The sequence below is a fragment of the Akebia trifoliata genome, chromosome 10 (genome assembly GCF_017979445.1).
Source record: "Akebia trifoliata isolate Shusen 1 chromosome 10, ASM1797944v1, whole genome shotgun sequence".
Lineage (NCBI taxonomy): Eukaryota > Viridiplantae > Streptophyta > Magnoliopsida > Ranunculales > Lardizabalaceae > Akebia > Akebia trifoliata.
Genome location: NC_141384.1, coordinates 30,041,865 through 30,062,662, shown reverse-complemented (window position 1 = coordinate 30,062,662; position 20,798 = coordinate 30,041,865). Strand labels below are relative to the sequence as shown.

Here is a 20,798-nt window from a genome sequence, read left to right as displayed (position 1 = left end):
GAAGTTTTGGAATGGGCTGATTTTTGGTGAGGAGATAACTCATGTTTTGAAAAATGTTTTGCCAAAGAGTTTGCCATTGAACGCTAGCCAATATTGAATATGTTATCCATGGAAGAATCATTGTTAAATGTTGTCCACAATCAATTTGCAAGGTTTTGAGTGGCGCTTTATCCATATTGTTATTCTGATTCTGGATTTGTCAAAATCAGAAAATGAAACTAATTTCCAAAATCCAGAGTCTTATTTGACTACAATATTTCAGAACCTAGAGTTAAAATCTCATTTATCTCGCACCATATTCTCACAGTTGCAGATGAAATATTACATGCCCCCTAGTGTGAAAACACAAGCCGAATTTAGAATCAGACTATGGAATCTGAACCAAACACAACTATAAGAAACTCACAGCAGTTTCTGAAGAAGTGCCCAAACCCAGCTATATGCATGAACAATACCATGAGCGAGTCCAAACGATTTCTAGTTTTTTTTTTTTTTTCGGGGATAAAGAAAGAGGATTCGAAAATGAAAATGAAATCTATATGATACATCAAACCCAGAAGAAAATCCTTCCTCTCAAGGAAACAAGCAAATCAACTGCAAAGGAATTGAGATTGTCTTACCACCACCACCACGACCATCACCATCTCTACTATCTGTACCTGAAACCCATGTCAACCTCATGGCCATACATTCCCTGGTTAGGGGCAGCAGCTCCAGTGACAGACTGCATCTGTTTCAAGTTTGCTCTCAATTCCATCTCAATTATCTTTTCAAATGCTTCTGGAGGATTGCTTCCACCAACACCAACACCAGGAGCTAAAAATGCCACAACAAAACAATTATAATAGAAAAAAGTGGGACTAACATAAAACAAAAAAGGATCAGCATCAATGCAAACCAAGCAAAATTGAGAACCGTTATTTAAAAAATAAATAAAAATCATTAAAACAGTTATGCTGCAATATCAGACACAGAGCTCTACACCAGTGTCTTAAAAACCAGACAGAACAAGCAGTCCGATCACAGGTCCAACTGGTTTTCATAATAAAGTCAGCTTGGTTCAATTTGGACCGAGGTTTTCCAAAAACCATCATTTTTTTTAAAACCAGTGGCTCAACCACTGAACTGCTGATTTTTATGAACCATTTTTTTTTTTTTTTTTAATTTTCCTCTTTCAAGATAAGATTTTGAGAAAGTCAATATATAATTTCGGTAATGGGAAGGATCCTTTAATAATCAAACCATGACCTTACATATTTTTATGAAAATAAAATTACATAATTTAGGTCATTAAAATTCTGTAATAAAGGTAAATCGATCCAACCAAATTGAACCAAGATCCGATCTTAGCCAAACCAATTTAACTATTTTGGGGTCTTATCATTGGTTCTGTTTTTTAAAACATTGCTTTGTACAACTAGAATAGCTTACCACACCAAGATATGGGGTTCAAAGAGGAGTTATCTCAAATATTCATAAAAGGAAACAGAAAGAGAAACAAGGATAGCAGGACATGATGAGCTTATTTACCTGGCATACGCATTTCAAGGCCACCATAGACAGGTTGCCGATGACTCAAAGGGAAACCTTGCATTGAGTTGAGCTCTCGTGAATAACCAGCCATGTGATTTATGTGATGAGGAGGAAGAGGTGCACCTCTTGGCAGTCCTTGTAGTAGGTGAGGTGGTGGGAAATTGCCTGGCATGTTGTGTATATGCTGTGACATAGGATGATGAGAAGGTGGACTAAACCGTGTTGACCCACCAAGGCCATGTTGCATGGAAGAGGGATGAAACATATTAGAAGGGAAATGATGGTGAGGTGGTGGTTCGGGATGGTTGATGCTCTCTGGACTCATGAAGTTGATCAGAGGGTTCATATGAGTGTGATGTGCATCTAACGGCTGAATCGAAGGTCTCCCATGATTCATCTGTGGGTGAGTAAACTTTGGAGAAGATGGGTTTCCCTGGAGATTCCGATATGGAATGTCAGGTTCCATAGGATTGAAAAGACCGTGAGGAGAAGGTGCAACATCCTGACCCGATACCATGGATCTTTTATCTTTGAGGACAGCATTTAGTGCAGCTAGTTTATCAACAATATCAACAGGCATGTTTGAGGAAGAGAATAACTCTGCTTTAGTTGCATTTTCAACAGGCATAAACATGGAATATCGTGAGTTTACGGGATCACCCATTGTAATCAAGCTTTCCTCTTCGGGCAGCCGTAGATCCAATGCCCCATCAGTTCTGTCTTCTAAGCCACCAATGGCATTTAGTTCTCCCCCTACTTTGGTTTGTTGAACATCAAAGCCTAACCAATGCTCTTGTATGTTATTGGATTTGGTTTCCTTCATAAGGTTTGAAGGAGGGGCCCTGTTGGATCCATATTCACTGATTGTGCTAGGAAAGTAACCATCATCAGCAACTGAAATTGGAAATCCATGAGGCTTTGAAATATCAGTTCTTGTGGCACTGCCAATTGAGCCTCTTTGCACAGAAACTGGTGCTTCAAATGAGTGTAACTCGTTCATGAAGGTTGCCCCAAAGAGTGTTTCGAGAGTCAGATTCTTTTCGGAGCTAACGTTTTCATCATTCCCTTCTCTTGAATTATTGTTGTCCGAGGATGCTACATCTGGATTTGTTGTGCTTGTTCCCTTTTGTAACAAAGAAAGAAGGTGTTGGGATGCATGATTGTCGGCTTCAGCTTCTGAATGCTGAGATTTTGCATCTAAGGTACTCCGGGCTTGGACTAAATGCTGCAGACTTGAATTGTTTTCATTGATCTCTGATAGAATGGACTGTTCAAGGTCCTCACATGTAAGTACTCTTGGAGTAGTATCTGAATTAGCAGAGATTGCAGGAGTTGCAATAAATTGTTGAAGTTCATTGCTTTTGGAAGGAAATATGGGTGGTATCGCATCCGACACATGGGATCCACCTTTCTCACCACTGACAATCAGAGAAAGTAAGTCTTTAGGTTCGCCAGACGAGAGGTTGTGTATTGGTTCCTTTTCTGCAGTAAGATGGAAATAAGATTTGTAGATTCTTCTGTAGTTTCCAAGGTCCAATGTAGAAGAAGACGTTTTTAACTTGAAAAACTGATGCAAGCTTACCTCCTTCTTCAAGAAACCAGTGATTGAACTTGGAGGATTGGAAGAGTATGTCATCCCCATTATCATCTGTTTTAGCATCATTATACTGGTGGAACAAGGAAATGAAATCAGCTTCTTGATACTGGGCATTTGATGGATCATAGCTTAAAAACCTGTAAATTAGTAGAAACTACAAGATTCCTCATTTCTAGCTCTTGCAAAATTTCAGACCTAGTAAGATACAAACCATCAAATTATTCTAATTAAGCACCCTTAATGGATCCAAACACAAATGAAAATTTCTCCTCTATTTCTGAGTGCCAAGAATACCTGGATTTCCAAGGAAACACCGCTCATAGTGACAATGATAAAGCAGGCCTATCGGTTAAAGAGGATGTCTCAAGTAAAATTAAATATAGAGGCTTTCTTTTATGGCATATTCAACCTAAAAAGCCTCAACCAGAACCATATTATCTCTGGTTGCACTCCCTAGGTCTCACCATCTTAGGTCATATACGTGGGATTAATCCAATACTCTGCTTTGTTCAGGGCAGATCCATGGAATGTAAATCCCGTCCAAGCGGCTAAAAGAGAGGGTATATTTCCTAGCTCCTTTGTTCTTCACTTTTAATAAATTCCTTTTTAATGAATCATTCAAACCAAAAACCCATGCCCATTTCCAAATGCATGTCAAAATATCATGAAAATAAGTAATATGACTTGAATATGGTATTGACCACTATGCTCCAGGAGAATAGAGTGAGACAATACGGAACCATTATAGAGAACATAATCTTAAGAGGAAAAAAGAATTATGTGATTCTTTCTTTTGTCCGTAGTCCAAATTTTCATTAAACCTTCCAATTAAAGGTTACTAATCATACGACACAAATTTACTAAACCTTGAGATGGAGAAAAGGAATGATAAGTTGCTTATCTAAGAAACTTGTGAACAGATATCAATCGGCGGAAGCTCTTTGATATTCCCCTATAACTAGAAAAATAATACAAAAAAGGAAAATGAAATGAACTATCCAACTAAATTTATTAGTTAAATGGAATAAACAAGAAGCCGGAAGATCAAAACAAGTTTATCTAGCTGGGAATATGCACAAACTATAAGAATCTTATCAAGAATTCAACAGGTAGAGAAAGAAATATCCTTATTATGGATAACGAAATCATGATTACCTTAATCAAACCAGAGAAGCCACCACTATTTTCTGTCAAAGCATGACCAAATAGCTTGTCCAGAATTGATGTTGAATGCTCTTGACCAGTTCTACTCATAATCTCATGTCCTGGAACTTTCCCAGTATCACGATCTGTAACTTCATCCTCCCCTAGACCTTCACAATCTTTTGATAGGGTGGAAGTTTTATATGGACTAATAACACCAACCAACTGGTCAGAAATTTCTACATCTGATGATCCAAGGACCGTCTTTTCACAAACATCCACATCCGTACGGGAGTCCACGTGTGGTGCTGATTTTTTGTCATATTGGACTTGGGTAATGTTATCCTCAAGTCCAATATCTCCAACCTGCATAAATAACAAAAGCAACAGACTATTCAACAAGAGGAAAAAACACAATGCGAAGAAAGATTGGCCAAGTATTATGGTCCTTGACCGTCTTCTAAGTTCTGCAGTCCAAGCCATATGCCCAATAATATATAAATGTGATATATATATATATATATATATATATGGGTCCCGTTCAATGGCCAACAGTTTTGGCAAACATTTTGGCAAACACTTTTTCAAAACATGGGTTAGAGGTCTTGGAATGGGCTGATTTTTGGTGAGGATGATCTCTACGGTGAGATCATCCTCACCAAAAATCAGCTCATTCCAAAACTTCTAGCCCCAGTTTACAAGTTGAAAAATCGTGAACCGTCCATTTTTTGTAAACCATTTTTTATGGGGTTAGAAGTTTTGGAATGGGCTGATTTTTGGTGATGATGATCTCCTCACCGTAGAGATCATCCTCACCAAAAATCAGCCCATTCCAAGACCTCTAACCCATGTTTTGAAAAATGTGTTTGCCAAAATGTTTGACAAACTGTTGGCCATTGAACGCTACCCTATATATATATATATATATATAAATATGATAGATAGATAGATAGATAGGTCTCATTTGGCAGCCAACATTAGGGAGCAAACGCTTTTGTCCCATATGGGTTAGAAGTTTCAGAATAAGTGGATTTTTGTGAGGATAATCTCCTCACCATAGAGATCATCCTCACAAAAAATCTGCCCAATCCAAAACTTTTAACCCATATAGGACAAATTTTGGCTCCAACGTTTGCACCCTAAAGTTAGCTGCAGAACGTTACCATATATATATAGGGTCCCGTTCGCCACCCTTAGTTTTACCACACACTTTAACAAACGCGTTTTGTCTTACATGGGTTAGAAGTTTCGGAATGAGCTGATTTTTGGTGAGGATGATCTCTATGGTGAGGAGATCATCCTCACCAAAAATCAGCTCATTCCAAAACTTCTAACCCCATCAAAATTGATTTACAAAAAATGGACGGTCCACGATTTTTCAACGTGTAAACATGGGGCTAAACATTTCGGAATGGGCTGATTTTTGGGGAGGATGATCTTCTAATCATAGAGATCATCCTCACCAAAAATCAGCTCATTCCAAAACTTATAACCCATGTAAGACAAAAAACGTTTGTTAAAGTGTGTGGTAAAACTTAGGGTGCTGAACATTTCCCATATATATATATATATTGGGATCCATTGACTCTTAAGAATGACTCATGAAAAAAAAAACATATGATCCCAACACTTTAAACACAAAATCCAATGGATGAGATTTATGAGTATCTTGATAACACCAATCTCGGAGATACTTATCCCGAGGATAAATCTCAACCATTGGATTTTGCATTTAAAGGGTTGGGATCAATTGTTTTTTTTCATGAGTCATTCTTAGGAGTCAAGGGATCCTGACCCTATATATATTGAGAAAGGGGAAAATTTCTCAAATAGTTTATGATTAACAAATTGGGAAGTTAGTCCGTGCTTGAATCAATTGATTCCACTCACTAGCCATCATAACCTATTCATCATCAAATCCGTATCCCAAGGATTAAGGATTGGCCAACCCGTCATATGAAAAAGAAAAGTCATACCTAGGACTACTGCAACGATAGAGGGAACAAGAGTTACCATTCTATCCTTATCTCATAGCTCTTACACAGTTATATTATACTTATCACTTCCTAAGTATAGTTATTTAACCCTTTTTTAGGAGGTTAAAGGGGATACCAAATTAGGTTTCCCACACAAAGAAAGTGAAGGGGAGAACATCATTGTCATGTGAAATCCCCTCTTTAAACTTACATACATCTGTTATACTGACCACTGAGGGATTGTCATATTTACAATGTCACTCATTAATCATCCAGTAAATACCAAATTAGGTTTCCCACACAAAGAAAGTGAAGGGGAGAACATCATTCTCATGTGAAATCCCCTATTTAAACTTACATATAAGTGTTATACTGACCACTGAGGGATTGTCATATTTACAATTTCACTAATTAATCATCCAGTAACCTTTGACGCATTAATTACAGCTAAAGAGAATGATGTTCCATGAAAAAGCAACATTAAACATTTATAACACAAATCTGTATTGTACCATGTTATCATATTGAGGATCCTTATAGAGTCGGTTGCCTACATGTAAACAAAACTTTCAAGATATAGCGGTCGAAATAGGAAAAAAAACAAGCCTGCTATGAGAAGCAATTTTTTCTGTCCATCACAACCCCAATTAAATGAAAGAGAGTTACCTCTGACACTGGGAGAGGGATCACAGATTTTGTTACAAGATTCTTCTCCATTAATGTGCTTGCAAAACCCGGGGGAACACGTGGTCTGGGTACAGGAGTTTGTGCAGGAGAAGGAAACTTGGCATAATCACTCTGTGAAGCCGGTGGTGCCACATCCTCTCCACCATTAAATTTGTCTGAAAGCTCCTTATCATGTTCAGAAACCTCCAATAGTGTGGCAATATCTGGGTCAACATTTTCCTTGTGCTTGTCTGGAAAATGATTAGGCTTCTCTTGAAATGCTTTCTGTTGTTCCTTCCTGAACAACTCAAATGAAGCTGAGTAGCGAACATTGACCCATGTTAAATTTGTGTCTAATTATTCTCCCAACTACAGAACAAGAAAAGGAGACTTCCACAACTAACAAATATGTTAATTTAGTGCAGCAAGGCAATCTGAAAGACTACTGAAAAAAAGCAACCTGAAACTACCTCTTCTCTTTCTTTCCTCTTCCGCTCTATCTTCACTTGAACAATCAGAAGAACCAAATGTTTCCTCATTAATCAAGTCAGTAGTGTTTATCCGTGAGTGAGGTACTGCCTGAAAACATGGAATGAATAACATTAAGGCAAAGATAAGATACATGAAGAATTTCAGCGAATTGACCTTGAACTTAAGTTTTTTCAAGCTACTCTCTTCTCAATTTAGGGTTGGCCAAAACAGATTCAAGTATTAATTACATAACACAAATTCAAGGTTTAACCATCAGCATCATAGAACCAATGTACTAAATTTTCATAATTTCCTGAAATATTTCCCTTTCCCCAAGAACCTACATTGAAAAGCACCTTCATTTCCTTTATGCAAAATTTCCATCAAAATCACTCATGACATTTCAATAAACAGTGTATTTCCGCTGAAAGTTTTAAATTTTTTTATTATATTGCAATATGTATGTATATATATTACATTCATTTCCTCAAAATTATGTCAAAAAAATTCAAAATTTAGGGAGTTAAACTTCTCGGCACTGTAAAATCCATCAAAATTCCGTTGTTCCTTCAAAAAGTTATTCCTACCTGCAGTTAGGTTAAAATAAAATAATCATTAATATTCTAATCAGTCAAAACCTAAGTGACAAAAATCAACGATTTTTTGAATAAATTGCAATTTGAAGGAAAAAAAAAAGCAATTTTTTGTTAAAATGGTGAATAAAACACGGTTAATTGTGAACTTCGGTATTTTAACATGTTTTATTTTTCTATTTTTATTCTTATATTATTCAATGTTTCCCTGACTTTGATGATTTTTCTGAAGTTTTCCCCTTGTCAAATTATTCCCAAACCCCAAATCCATCACTGTGCTCAAAACTATAAGCATTTTATCATTAAAAAAAAAATTTGATAAGGATGGTCGAACAAAAAATTAAATAGTCTGTACAATGCTCAATGTGTCTAAATGAAAAGAGATTACACATTAAAAGGCTCTAAAATAACATGATTATGATCATTTTCATGTACAACAATATCTAGCTTTGTCTGTCAGTCCCTTAGATACCTGAGCTGGTGAGTAACAAAAAACCGTGAACGTTCATTTACACACTATATGGTTTTTTTATAGTTTAGTAGCTAAGGAATATGTACTCAAGTTGTTTTATCGTCTCCTAAGGTTTCAATGGAACTTTTCAATATTTCCATCAATTCCATACAAAATGCATTATTTCCACATTGGATGGATTAAAAAAAAGTCCCTTTTCCAACTTCAAAATTGAATACCTTGCATAGATCATATCCTTAAGTCGAAAAGATAAAAATGAAAAATACACACTGATGAATATATTCCCAATATGCTGGAAAAAAATTCAATGAGGATGATTAGGGTTGTCAACGGATGCTTATCGGTTTGGATACAGCAATATCCGAATCCGAATCCGAATCCAAAATTTTTATCTGATATCTGAATTTGAATCCGATGGATGTTCTAAGACTATCCAAATTCGAATCCAATTTTCTTATCAAATATCAGATAACATCCGATTATAATTCGAATAATTTGTATATAAAAAAATCATAATTTTTCCTTATCCAACTGATTTTTCATTATTAAAAAAAAAACTTATTATATATTATATTATTTATATAATAAATAAATAAAATAATATATATTATATTATATTATTTATATATAAAATTAATCAAATAAAATAATATATACCATATATTATTTCGAATCGGATATTATCGGATTTGAAATGTTAATATCCGAATCCGTATCCGATAAGGATTCGAATATATAAAACTATCCGAATTCGAATCCGACATCCAAAATTTTCGGATAATATCCAATTTTTCAAATTCGAATTTGAATCGGATTTGAATTTTCGACTATCCATTGACACCCCTAAGCATGATACATTATGTTAAACTGTGTTTGATATCTAGATAACAGAAGTGCCAACTTAGCTAAGTTGGTAAGACATGTGGAGCATGTGGAGTGTTTCTCCCATGTCCAAGGTTAAACCCCCTTGAACCCAACTTCACTTTGCTAACAACTAACCCTTTACCTTAAAAAAAAATCTAGATAACATAAAAATATATGTTTGAAGCAATTATATTACCCCTACAACATCATATATACTGAAATAGAATCATAGTTTTCTTCACTGACACTCTAAGCTAACCAATATTCATTACACTAAACTACCTTTGCAACACAGTTACCACCAAAAAAAAAAACCACATTTTAAGTTCTAATATACACTAAATAGGTTAAGATAGGCTACAATGAACAGTACTTAATGCTTAGATACATATGATATGGATATAATATATGATGACATGTACTGTGCCATACTTTTTTTTGACACATTATATAGGAGAATTTGATAATACTGTTATATATTGTATCAGTTATATACAATATATACCAACTTTTGAACTATGTACATAACGTCAATTTTACAATCCAAAGAAATCACTATGTTGGTATAGTATACCAACAAGCCGAAACAACATATTTACATGTACTGATGTACGCAAATAAAGTTTGAACCAAACCTGATAAGGACGTGGGGGGTGATATGGTTCATTACTCTTATTGAGCTGATAAGGACCATTTCCTCGAACCCTAGGGGCTGATGGCCCTGCTGTAGATCCAGATGGTCTTGGAAGAGCACCACTTCCCAAAAGCCCATCGTGCTCAGGATTTTGCCACGAACGCCGAGTTTGGTTTCCATAACGTTTTCCAGAACCTGCATAATAAAAGTGAAATGTTGAAGGCCCACAAAACACAATTCAATTCCCATCTACCAGAAACTAGTACACCTAGTCAAGGATAGGTTCAGAAGTATCTAAGCACAATCACCAATAAAATTTGAGAACGTGGAAGCATTGAGACAACCAGCAATTCTTGTGGATCGAATAGGTGGACCACGGATAAATCTACAGTTGAAAACATCCTACAATGTAGATAAGAATTGACAAGGGGATCAATCACATTCTAAAATTCAGCATCTAAATTGTGAGGTTATGGGTATGATACCGGATTGCTAACCAAAAGGGATTTTCTATTGGAAAATGTAAAGGTTCATTACAAGGGGGAAGGAATGAATATAAATAAGTAGGCGTTGGAAACAAAAATGTCAAACTCCCTACAACATCCAGAAGTCAAACGAAGCCATAATGGAAGTAAAGACAAAGACCCCTGAGAATAAGAAGGTTCATAAGATAAATTCCTAGTCAAACAGAGGGCAAAACTGTGGCTGAGAATACTACTTGAGCAATGCAGAGCTTTGCCAATTGGATAGGGATGTATACTTCAACTTCCAGGGGTGGAGCCAGGATTTTGCCAATATGGGGGCAACTAAGAGTGAAAACAAAAAAATTATGGGGGCAATAGTGGCAATTTCTTTTATCCACCTCTGTTATTTGTTGCAATAGCTCATAAATTCTTAGACTTTGAAGATTCTTGTGGGGGCCAATGCCCCACTGTAAATCCACCCTTGTCAACTTCCAAGAACAAACTCCAATTGAGCTTTTCTATCCAGGGCAGAACCAATGTAACCCAGGGGCATGAGATTATTGCAATAGGAGGGGTATTTAGGGTTCCTAAAAGCAATTATTATTACTATTCATTTATTTCCAATTCATGGTTATGTCAATGAAAAAGGTTCAAGGTAAAAAACATCACCTATGGATGTTGTTCTTAAATCACAACATCGCATGTAAACCGACATTTAACAATCAACTTGTAAGTGGGAAAAAAAATCAAGAGGATATGCAAAACTAGGCATTATTATAATGAAAAAACCAAACAGTGGTCACCTGATTCCCAATCTGACTGTGATTCCCCATCTCTATCGTTCAAACCAGCAGAACGGTTGTCCCACCGTCCATGGATTCCACGAGAATAATGACCCAAATCCCCTCTAGTGGGTGGGGATGACCCATATTCACCACGTCTAAAACTTTGAGAAAATAAACCTCCAGACCGGTCGGGGATGCTATTGGAAGAATCCTCAAATTCACTGTTTCAAGAGAAACATTAGATCAAGTGTAGTAAATCCCAACTACAGAATTATAACAGCAGCAAGAACCACAAAGGTGCCAAGTACAGCCAATACACACACACACACACAAATTTGACCATAGAATCGTATCAATAACATACCTTAAAATTGATGGGTCGAATCCACTTGGTAACTTTTTGCAAACATCCAACTCACTTAAAGATAAAAGGAACTCTCTTGTATATGAAATCTTAGAATTCCTGAATCCCATTAGTTAAGAAATAAAGAGTTATTACTCGAACAAAACAAAAAAACACAAAATTAAAGCATAATGGGTGATGAAGCATGAGTGATTACTTTTGAGATTCCTGTGGAGATTCAGCCAACAGTGCTGGCAGGCATGATTCCTCATTTTCAGTGCTCATTCTGTTATTCTAGGGGAAATCACTATTCACACAAAAGCTGGCAGAAATGTGTTCCAGAAGCAAAAAAGACAGCAGTCAGGTCCTTCAAGATTCAATCAAATTCTAAAACAACATCCATGAAGCAGAATCTCAGAAACAAATCCAAATGTGACCCTGCCAACTATCTCAACCAATTCAGTTCAAATCATCAGCTCCTCGCAAGGCAACTTCAGTGCAAAATCAACCCAAAAAACTATCCAATTTCAAAATATCATCAACCGTTACTTGTGCCCTTCATTGATTCCTCATCAAAATGGATTAAGAAAGTAAATCTTTGAATCTGAGAGTAGATATCGAGCTTTTAACGCCCTCTATCACAAATTTATCTACAACAAGGGCTATTTCTCCCAAAATTCCGCAGAAAAAGTATATAGTAACGATCTTTTTTCTCAAAATCGAGCTCAAAACAACGAGAAAACCACTTGTATGAAATATTTCATCAAAGAGGGGAAATTCAACCTGAATCTCACATTCTTCGCTAAGAAAACGTAAAAATTACGGATCCAATTTGCTTAATATCTGCTATGACCAACTCCGAAGAAGGGTCAAATTGAACAAAATCTAGGTTTCATCTCCGAATCAAGAAATCCTGAAACTAGTACAATTTATTTTGTTTTCTAAAAATAAGTGAAGAAATCAACGAAAACAACTACCTGAATCGCAGAATACGAAATCGAATCATTCGAAAGTGTTCTGAAACAGTGGAAATTAGGGTTTGGTTCGGAGAGAGATACAAAGAGAGAGACTCCTTTGTCGCACAGGTTGAAGAAAACGGAGAAATGACGTTTCCCACCAATCGCATCTGCGAGAGAAACATTTATAGTTATTAACTAATTATATAATATGAAAAAAAAACTATTGACAATTTATTTTATTTAAGATAATTTACACATACCCCTCTAGGTTTTGTTAGATATTTTAGATACCCTTTGATTTAGAGCAACTCCAACTCACTTTACCTTGCCTCAGGTTCAGGATCGAACACTATATCTGAAGTTGTGCTAGAGTGACCTCAATGGGGACACCTTCACGTGATGGCGTGCGTATGTTCATAGATGTGTTTTACTCATATCTCGAAGAAATCCATTTATAGGCATACACATGCCATCATCAAAAGGTCCCCCTATGTGTCCCCCACTAAGGTCACTCCAACATTAATCTTTACAAAGCTGGAGCCTTTCGAAAGTACTCCAACAAACTTGGGTTGGGGCTATCTACTTTAAAATACTTTGGAGAGGGAAAAATGTGCGAGAGGGAAAGAAGATAGTGAATTTCTCTCTCTACTTATTGGTCGTAAAAAAATTATGGCAGTTGTGAAATATTTCAATGTAGTTGAATTTGTAAATAGTCATTTTGGCTAGAAAGATTGGAGTGAAGACCTTTTGAATAGGCAAAATGACTCTTTACAATAAAATGCCTATCGACAGATATGCCTATTTGCATTGAAGTTGCTCTTACTTGTCAAAATTATTTATGGTAAAAAGTATTTTCATCTTCTTCAAATTGATTTTTAAATGCTAAAATAAAATATAAAAAAAAATCAACAATTTATTTAAAGGAGAATGTTAACATCCAAGACCTCATAGGACGTAAGCATCCTCAAATACTTCTTTTTTCAACAATACCTCTATCCATTTTGTCATTTAGTGAAAAAGACAATAGTATATTAGAATTAAATGTCTTGTTTCTTTCATAATAAATGCTAAAGACATTTAATATTGAGAATTAAATGTCTTATTGCAATAAATGATTTGATAATCAATGCAAACAAATATTTATTGTGTAAAAAACCAACATATTTCTATTTATTTTCACTAAAAGACAAAATGAATAAAGGTGTTATTGAAAAAATAAAGTGTTGGAGAATGCTAACGTCCCCATAGAGTCTTGAACGTTAGCATTCCCCTTATTTAAATCATGAAAGGGGAAATTACAATATCAAAACATAATGATGAAGACTTATGATTGATTTTTAGAAAAAACATAAGATTATTACTAGAGATTGAAATACACCTCCCATGTTGTTATTAGTGAAAATTAAAAAAAAAAAAAAGATCATCACGAAAATTTGTTTATAATTTCAAATAATTTTATTACTTTCACATACTATGATATCATCAATAAGGTTTCTTGTGCATCTCTTGTTTATGTGTGTGTATGTGTTTATTATATATACAAATGACGATTTGAAAATTTGATAAAAGAAACTTTGTTGCCAAAATCTTCCCAAATAGAAAGACACGTGTACCCTCCTATAAAATTGGTGATACTAGGCTTATTCCTTGACCGTAAGTCAACTTGAGTTTTCTTAATGATTTTACGGTATAATTTTTTATATATAAAATACTCTTTAAATACTTAAATTACTAAATCAAATTTTGAAATATATCAAAATTTCACAGTTAAATCATTAAGAAAAAACAATGTTGACTTACAATCAAGAGGGGTAAATCGAATCTTACATTTTGCAAGGGGGTAAACTGACTATCACAAATTTTACTATGCGTCGTTCTAAAATACCTTAAATAAAATGGCGACATTCATTTGTCGTGTTTCACTTATCTACTAGTTTTTTCTTGTTCTAGCTAGATCCATGTTCTTTTAATGTTTCTTATTATAACAAAAAGATTAATGTTGGAGTGACCTCAATGGAGGACACACAGGAGACATCTTGATGTGGTGGCGTGCGCATGTCCGTAGATGTGTTTTACTTATATCTAGGAGAAAATGTATCTACAAGCATGCGTACGCCACCACATCAAGATGTCCCCCACTGAGGTCACTCTAGCATGACTTTAACAAGAATTTATTGATGAACAACTTCTAATTCTACGTCTTTATCATATTAGACACTCCTATCTAACCAACCAACATGTAGTATAAGTCAAGCACTAGTGTTTCGTGAGAAATGTCTCGTGAAAAATCATATGATCATGATTGTGTAAACAAGAAATCCAATGATAAGGATTTATGTGCATCTCAATAGCATACATTCCAAAGATGGATATCCCGAGACATCAAACATTCAAAAATTACATGTATTCTATGAACATAATCCCAACAAATCTCCACAATTGAATTTCGTGTTTACATTAATGGAACCATTATACATACATACACAAACGTGAGATACTCTTTGCTTTGTCTTTTTCTAACACCAAAGTCCAACTATTACCAACTCCCCATCCCATCTCTCCCATCCCTTTCTTTTCATAGAAAAAAATGCACCAAATTGACCTAACACCACTAAACACGAGGGTTTGGGTCGAGTCTCCTCTAGTTCATGTTGGCTTTAGTTGCAACACCTTAAGGTTGATCTAGGGTTTGGATAGCTCTCAACACGACCCAATCTACATGAGATGCCGCTCTACTAATGTTGGATTGTGCGCCCCCCCCCCTATTAAAGCACATTTGGCAACCAAATTTAAGCTACCCACAATGGTGTAATACATGATACGAGTAAAAAAACATCTATGGTTCCCACCCACTTTCACATCAAGAAGTGCGATATGAGGTTCCAGCCTAAGGTCACTTCAACACGACTCAAAAGTAATTCTTAATTAGTATTGCAATCTCTCATTTTTTTCTACTCTTATTTTTATTTTTTAAATTACATAGACTTTGTGTGTGTGGGAAAGGTAAATAATATCTTTTGCAAACAAAATAAAATTAAAAATATTTTTCTTTCAAAAATTTTTCCCTTTGATTGATTAATTTGTTTTCAATAGTTCACGCCAATGTTACCCAATTCATCACTACTAGTCTGAATCAGTACGAAGTGAACCAGTTCGTGGTGCAATTCGTAAAATCAAGTGAACCACGAACCCATCGAATTTTAGTTGGGGCGAACCCAACAATTTGGTTCAAGGAACCAAATAATTTTTTAAGTGGTTTGCTGAACCAAACCAATATATATATATATATATATATATATATATATATATATATATATATATTTCATAGTTTATATTAAAATTTTGGACTAATTTATTAATCTTTTTCAATTTAACATGAATTTTTTAACATTACAATTGTACTTATAACTTGTATACATGAATTATATATATGCACACGAGCCAAACTAGTGAACTGAAATAGAAAATCAAAGCGAACCAAAAAAAAAATTATCTCTACCTACCTCTACAAACCAGATTCCTTCTAAAGTGGCAAACCACGAACTCTGAATCCGAATTCAAATCTAGCGAACCAGGTAACATAGGTTATTAGGTTCACACCCAACTATAAGTGTATGGGAATCCCGAAGCCCAACAGAGTGCTCACCCACTATTAGAGTATCGGGCCGCCTAAGCCCAACAGCCCAAACAACGTTTAGAGTACTTTATACTTCACCAAGTCAATCAAAAATGCAAACAGTATGTAAACTTCCTTATCCGTTTGCAATATCTTCTAACAATTTATTTGCAAATCTTCTGCTAAAATGCCCCTGAACATCTAACAATTTGCATCATACCCTCCAGATATTTACAAGTAATGGGTACTTTGGTTATTATAACAAAATCCAAGGCATTTTTCAAAGTAGTACAATAAAATCCAACAAAGAGAGAATGTAAATTTAGAAGAAAGGAAGAACGACGAAGTTATCCTTTCATGGCGTCTCCTGCTACTTTACAGTCCTGTTTTTCTTCATTCCACGGTCGACGTCCAGTAGTTTCAACTCCAATTTCTACTCGAATTCAGGTCTTAAACCCTAGAAATCGACATGGGTTGTCGGTTAAAGCTTCGACAGGGATTGTTTTGGTGGAGAAATCTGAAGCAGAGAAGGTTCATCGTCTCAAAACTACTTATTTAGAGAAAATCGTTCCTTTGCTGAAAGAAGAGTTCTCTTACAAGAACATGCTCGAGGTAATCACCCGCCTCTTTATCCTTTAAATTCTAGGGTTTTGGGACTTTGATTTTGGTCCACATCTCGTAAATTTCACTCAACTGTGAGTTTCGACGTGTAGTAAGCACTTGGTTTGTAATTCTAGGATTAAAATTTCTGAATTTCAAGATAAAGATTTTTTTTTTTTAAATGTTTTTTTTTTTTTTTGGCCGGGAGGTTTGGGTAGGGTTATGAGCTTAGAATTTCTTTCATTATCTTTACTGGGTTGTCTATGTACATCTATCTCTTTCTTTAATTCATGGAATTTGGTTGTTTCTTAGTTTCGATTTGTCAAATTTGAATGTAGGTAGGTCCTGAAGATTAAAAAAAAAATGTTTTTTTTTTCTTTCTTGGGGTGTGGGGTGATCTTGGTCTTTAGAATCTATTTCATTATTATTGGTCGTACTGGGTTGTTAGTCTGCCTCAATTGTTATAATTTTGAGAATTTGAGTGTTTCTTAGTTTCGATTTTTCAAAAACTTGAATGTGGGTAGGTTGTGAAGATTAAAAAAAAAAAAAAAGGGTTTTCTAGAATGTGGGTTGTTTGTCTGCATCAATTTCTTCTAATTTTGATAATTTGAGTGTTTCTTGGTTTCGATTTGTCAAATTTGTTTTTTTTTTCCCCTTGGGGGGTCTTGGTCTCTAGAATCTCTCTCATTATCGGTACTGGGTTGTTTGCCTGCATCGATTTTTTCTAATTTTGAGAATTTGAGTGTTTCTGAGTTTTATTTTGTCAAATTTAAATGTGGGTAGGTTCCGAAGGTTGAGAAGATTGTGGTGAACTGCGGGATTGGAGAAGCTGCGCAGAATTCCAAGGGTTTGGAAGCAGCAATGACAGATTTGACGCTAATTACTGGGCAAAGGCCGGTGAAAACTCGAGCGAGGGTCTCTATTGCTACCTTCAAGCTTAGGGAAGGTCAACCAATAGGGCTTGCCATCACTCTTAGAGGAAATGTGAGTGTTTTACTCCTCTTATATTCCAAATTGATTTTGTTTTTATTTCCATTGTTTCTTCACTTTATTAGTAAGTGTTGATGATCCTCTATTACATTTTTTTCTCAAACAAGATTAGTGGTTGGTACTTAGTAATTAGTAGGTGAAGATGGGTTTTGAACCTATGTCGTGGTGTTAACACGCATAGACTTTAACCAACTTGGCAAGTTGGCACCTTCGTCTATCTCTATTACATATTTCTATATTTTCAATGGGTCTTCATTTGAGGACATACAACAGTTGGGAATTCTAAGACCCTGTGAGTTGTGTTAGGACCAAAAATACTTTTTTGTTGGGGTGGAATTTACCTTGGGTACTGCACATTGGACGCGTGCACAAGTTATTCTAAAACAGATAAATTCTTCATTTTTATAGACTATTTTCTTTAGCTTCTTGGGTTAGGATTTCTGAAAATTAGGGTACTTGCCTATTTGATGTTTGGATTTCCATTATTAAATTTTGGGTTAACTTTTTTTTTTTTCCTTTTCTATTTACTATTTTTGAGACACCGATTGCTTTTCAAACAAGTAGTAGCATTGGACATATGTGGAATTCCGACACTCAAGTGACTCTTGTGTGATACATCTTATATTTTTTGTTTATAGCATTATCATAAATTATGAGTCCTACACCTTCAACTAGAATTTTCTTTGTAGCAAATATAACACTAATATGTAGGTATTCGGGCTTAGACCCATAACTCAGTTGGCTTGACACATTGCAAAGCAACTTTGAGGTTGGGGGTTCAAGTCCAGCTTACCCATCAAAAGAAATGTATGTATCCTCTCTCCCTTTTGACTAGAGGACAGATATCGTACCCCTTTACATAATCTATCATATTTTCTTGTAAAATATAAATACTTTATTCTAAAATATGTCAAACATAGCACCGAGTCCACAAATCCTATTTTTTCAGACTTCATTGCACAAAACAATTCACCTGTTGGACTAGGACATTCATACCCATATCCTTGCAACATAGGTTGTTTGAGATATGATCCATAGATATCTGTCAGCGAAATGGTCTACAGATTCTATATCGTTATTATCATTATTTTTTTAAATTAAATTCAGTTATTTTTACCGTCAAACTCTTAATTTCCTACGTGTTTCGGTATTGTGCTTATAGAGGTTTATTAATATTTTTGAGAGTATATAGATCATACCTTCATATATCAGGGATTAATGCCTCTGATTGCACTTGATATGAATAATACAGGTGATGTATTCATTTCTCGACCGACTCATAAACTTGGGCCTTCCTAGAACAAGAGATTTCCAAGGTGTGAATCCCAACAGCTTTGATGGACATGGGAACTACAGTATCGGGATGCGTGAACAAAGTGTTTTCCCGGAGATCAGATACGACGCCCTTGGTAAGGCAAGGGGAATGGATGTCTGCATAACCACTACAGCTAAAACTGACAAGGAAGCTCATAAGCTACTTTCTCTCATGGGGATGCCTTTCAGAACTGGTGGAGGTCCAACAATTTTGATTCGCAAGAAAAAGAAAAAGGCTCATCATTTTGAGACAAAATCTAAAGGACGAAGGTGAAGCAACACGACTCTTCACATGATGTTCAATTTTTTTCTTTTTTTTTTTTTGCTTGAATTAATTTGTTAAGTTATGCCATCAACACCGAGAACAAAGTAAAAATCGGTTTGATGGGGTTATTGTTTTGAGATTATGGACGAAGATAATTGCTACCATTCGCATAAAGCCTGTGATGTATTTGGTTTAAGGGATTATGGTGTGTCCTTGCAGATATTTGTGACATTAAAAAGGTTAATAATTTAATATGTCAAATGAGTCATCTCGGATCCCAAAGAGGCAAGTCATGGTGGATTGGCAAGGTTGGGATGACTTGCCCGAGATATCTCGAGAGGTTAGAATCCATGTAAAAACTTATAAACCTTGATTACGATTTTATTCAATTAAACTAAAATGAATTGGAGGCTTACGACTCATTCAGTTGGCACAAAGTGTATAAAATGAGATTTCATTGACGAAGAAAATATAGTTTTTTTCTTTTCATTTATTATTAGAAAAATATTTATTAAACAGCTCCATATCTTAATCTTCTTCTTCTACTACAATTTTCTTTCAAGAAATATTACATTTAAGATTCCTTATTATTCTTCAAGAATTATTAGTGTGTTTTTTGTTGGGGATTCCCTGAAATAGATGTTGCATCTTCCTTCGATTCCTTATGACAGATATGTGGTCCTTGTTGATTCGAATAGAGGTTAAAGAGGGCCTTTCTCCTTGTCCTGTCCTTAATATGACCATCAGAGGCCATTCCCTTGACTCGTACTGATGATAATTTGACCAAAGGAAATCAAAATCCTAAATAAAAAAAAATATTACTTCTTAATTTTTCATCCATAATTGAATCACTTTAATTCAATTGAAGAACCCTAGTTCTTCGACTCTTCTCTGTTTTTATGATCATTGTAACTTATTTTCTTCAAAGATTCTTTTTCTTCTTAAAAAATCATCTCTTCATGCTCTTCTTCTCTTTTTGGAAGGAAATCTTATCTTTAATTTCTCGTTCACTTGGGTGGGATTTTCAAAAATATTTGACCACTCATCTTGAGATCACAAACGAATTGTTGAGTTTGATTCACATTGATTATCTCATCGGATTGCCTTTGTGACCATGATGATTTGGGTGAGTCATCACGATCTCAATTTTAAAATCGTACTGGTTGTATAACAAATGCACATAATAATCTCTACTATTATAATAAGAGAAGGCAAAGTAAAGTTGGTGCGGGTTCCAGCCCTCGAAGGAAGTCTTTACTATCTATCTATGATTACATGTTATGTGTGGTTTGTGGGAGTATTGCATTTCTCGAGGGATTTGAGTGAAATATGGTGCTCTAAGAGGCTAGTTGCCTTGCCCCTGCAAGTCGAGCCTACGGGTCCAAATACCCAATCATCAATAAAAGAAGAAGAAGAGTGGGGTGATACCAATTTTTTTTCTTTTCAAAATTACCTCTTAAAATCAAATCAAATCACCTACTCTTTTCGAGAGTTGCAATTAGCAATCCAAAAT

The 20,798-nt window shown here is 35.3% G+C and overlaps 2 protein-coding genes across 2 annotated transcripts; one reads left to right on the top strand and one right to left on the bottom strand.

Moving 5' to 3' along the window:
- Positions 1 to 256: 256 nt before the first annotated feature.
- On the bottom strand, positions 257 to 12,676 carry LOC147393752 (chorismate synthase). Its single transcript, XM_086455179.1, has 11 exons — positions 12,519 to 12,676; positions 11,759 to 11,863; positions 11,563 to 11,661; positions 11,217 to 11,419; positions 9,951 to 10,144; positions 7,386 to 7,494; positions 6,916 to 7,232; positions 4,286 to 4,639; positions 3,116 to 3,200; positions 1,531 to 3,015; positions 257 to 816 (listed from the first exon to the last, which is right to left on the bottom strand). Exons 2-11 carry the CDS (start codon positions 11,824 to 11,826, stop codon positions 650 to 652), a joined length of 3,081 nt encoding a protein of 1,026 aa, XP_086311305.1. The 5' UTR covers positions 11,827 to 11,863; positions 12,519 to 12,676; the 3' UTR covers positions 257 to 649.
- A 3,755-nt stretch (positions 12,677 to 16,431) lies between these two features.
- Positions 16,432 to 19,481, top strand: LOC147393751 (Ribosomal L5P family protein). Its single transcript, XM_086456765.1, has 3 exons — positions 16,432 to 16,728; positions 17,500 to 17,700; positions 18,959 to 19,481. Exons 1-3 carry the CDS (start codon positions 16,474 to 16,476, stop codon positions 19,292 to 19,294), a joined length of 792 nt encoding a protein of 263 aa, XP_086312891.1. The 5' UTR covers positions 16,432 to 16,473; the 3' UTR covers positions 19,295 to 19,481.
- Positions 19,482 to 20,798: the final 1,317 nt, after the last annotated feature.

What these genes read in the sequence shown, in the direction of transcription:
- LOC147393751 (XM_086456765.1), top strand. Translation starts at nt 16,474, where the DNA reads ATGGCGTCTCCTGCTACTTTACAGTCCTGTTTTTCTTCATTCCACGGT. An exon ending in CTTACAAGAACATGCTCGAG is followed by an intron (nt 16,729 to 17,499) that starts GTAATCACCCGC and finishes AAATGTGGGTAG; the next exon opens with GTTCCGAAGGTTGAGAAGAT. An exon ending in CCATCACTCTTAGAGGAAAT is followed by an intron (nt 17,701 to 18,958) that starts GTGAGTGTTTTA and finishes TGAATAATACAG; the next exon opens with GTGATGTATTCATTTCTCGA.
- LOC147393752 (XM_086455179.1), bottom strand. Translation starts at nt 11,826, where the DNA reads ATGAGCACTGAAAATGAGGAATCATGCCTGCCAGCACTGTTGGCTGAA. An exon ending in ACAGTCAGATTGGGAATCAG is followed by an intron (nt 10,145 to 11,216) that starts GTGACCACTGTT and finishes TTTATTATGCAG; the next exon opens with GTTCTGGAAAACGTTATGGA. An exon ending in TCCCTCTCCCAGTGTCAGAG is followed by an intron (nt 4,640 to 6,915) that starts GTAACTCTCTTT and finishes TTATTTATGCAG; the next exon opens with GTTGGAGATATTGGACTTGA.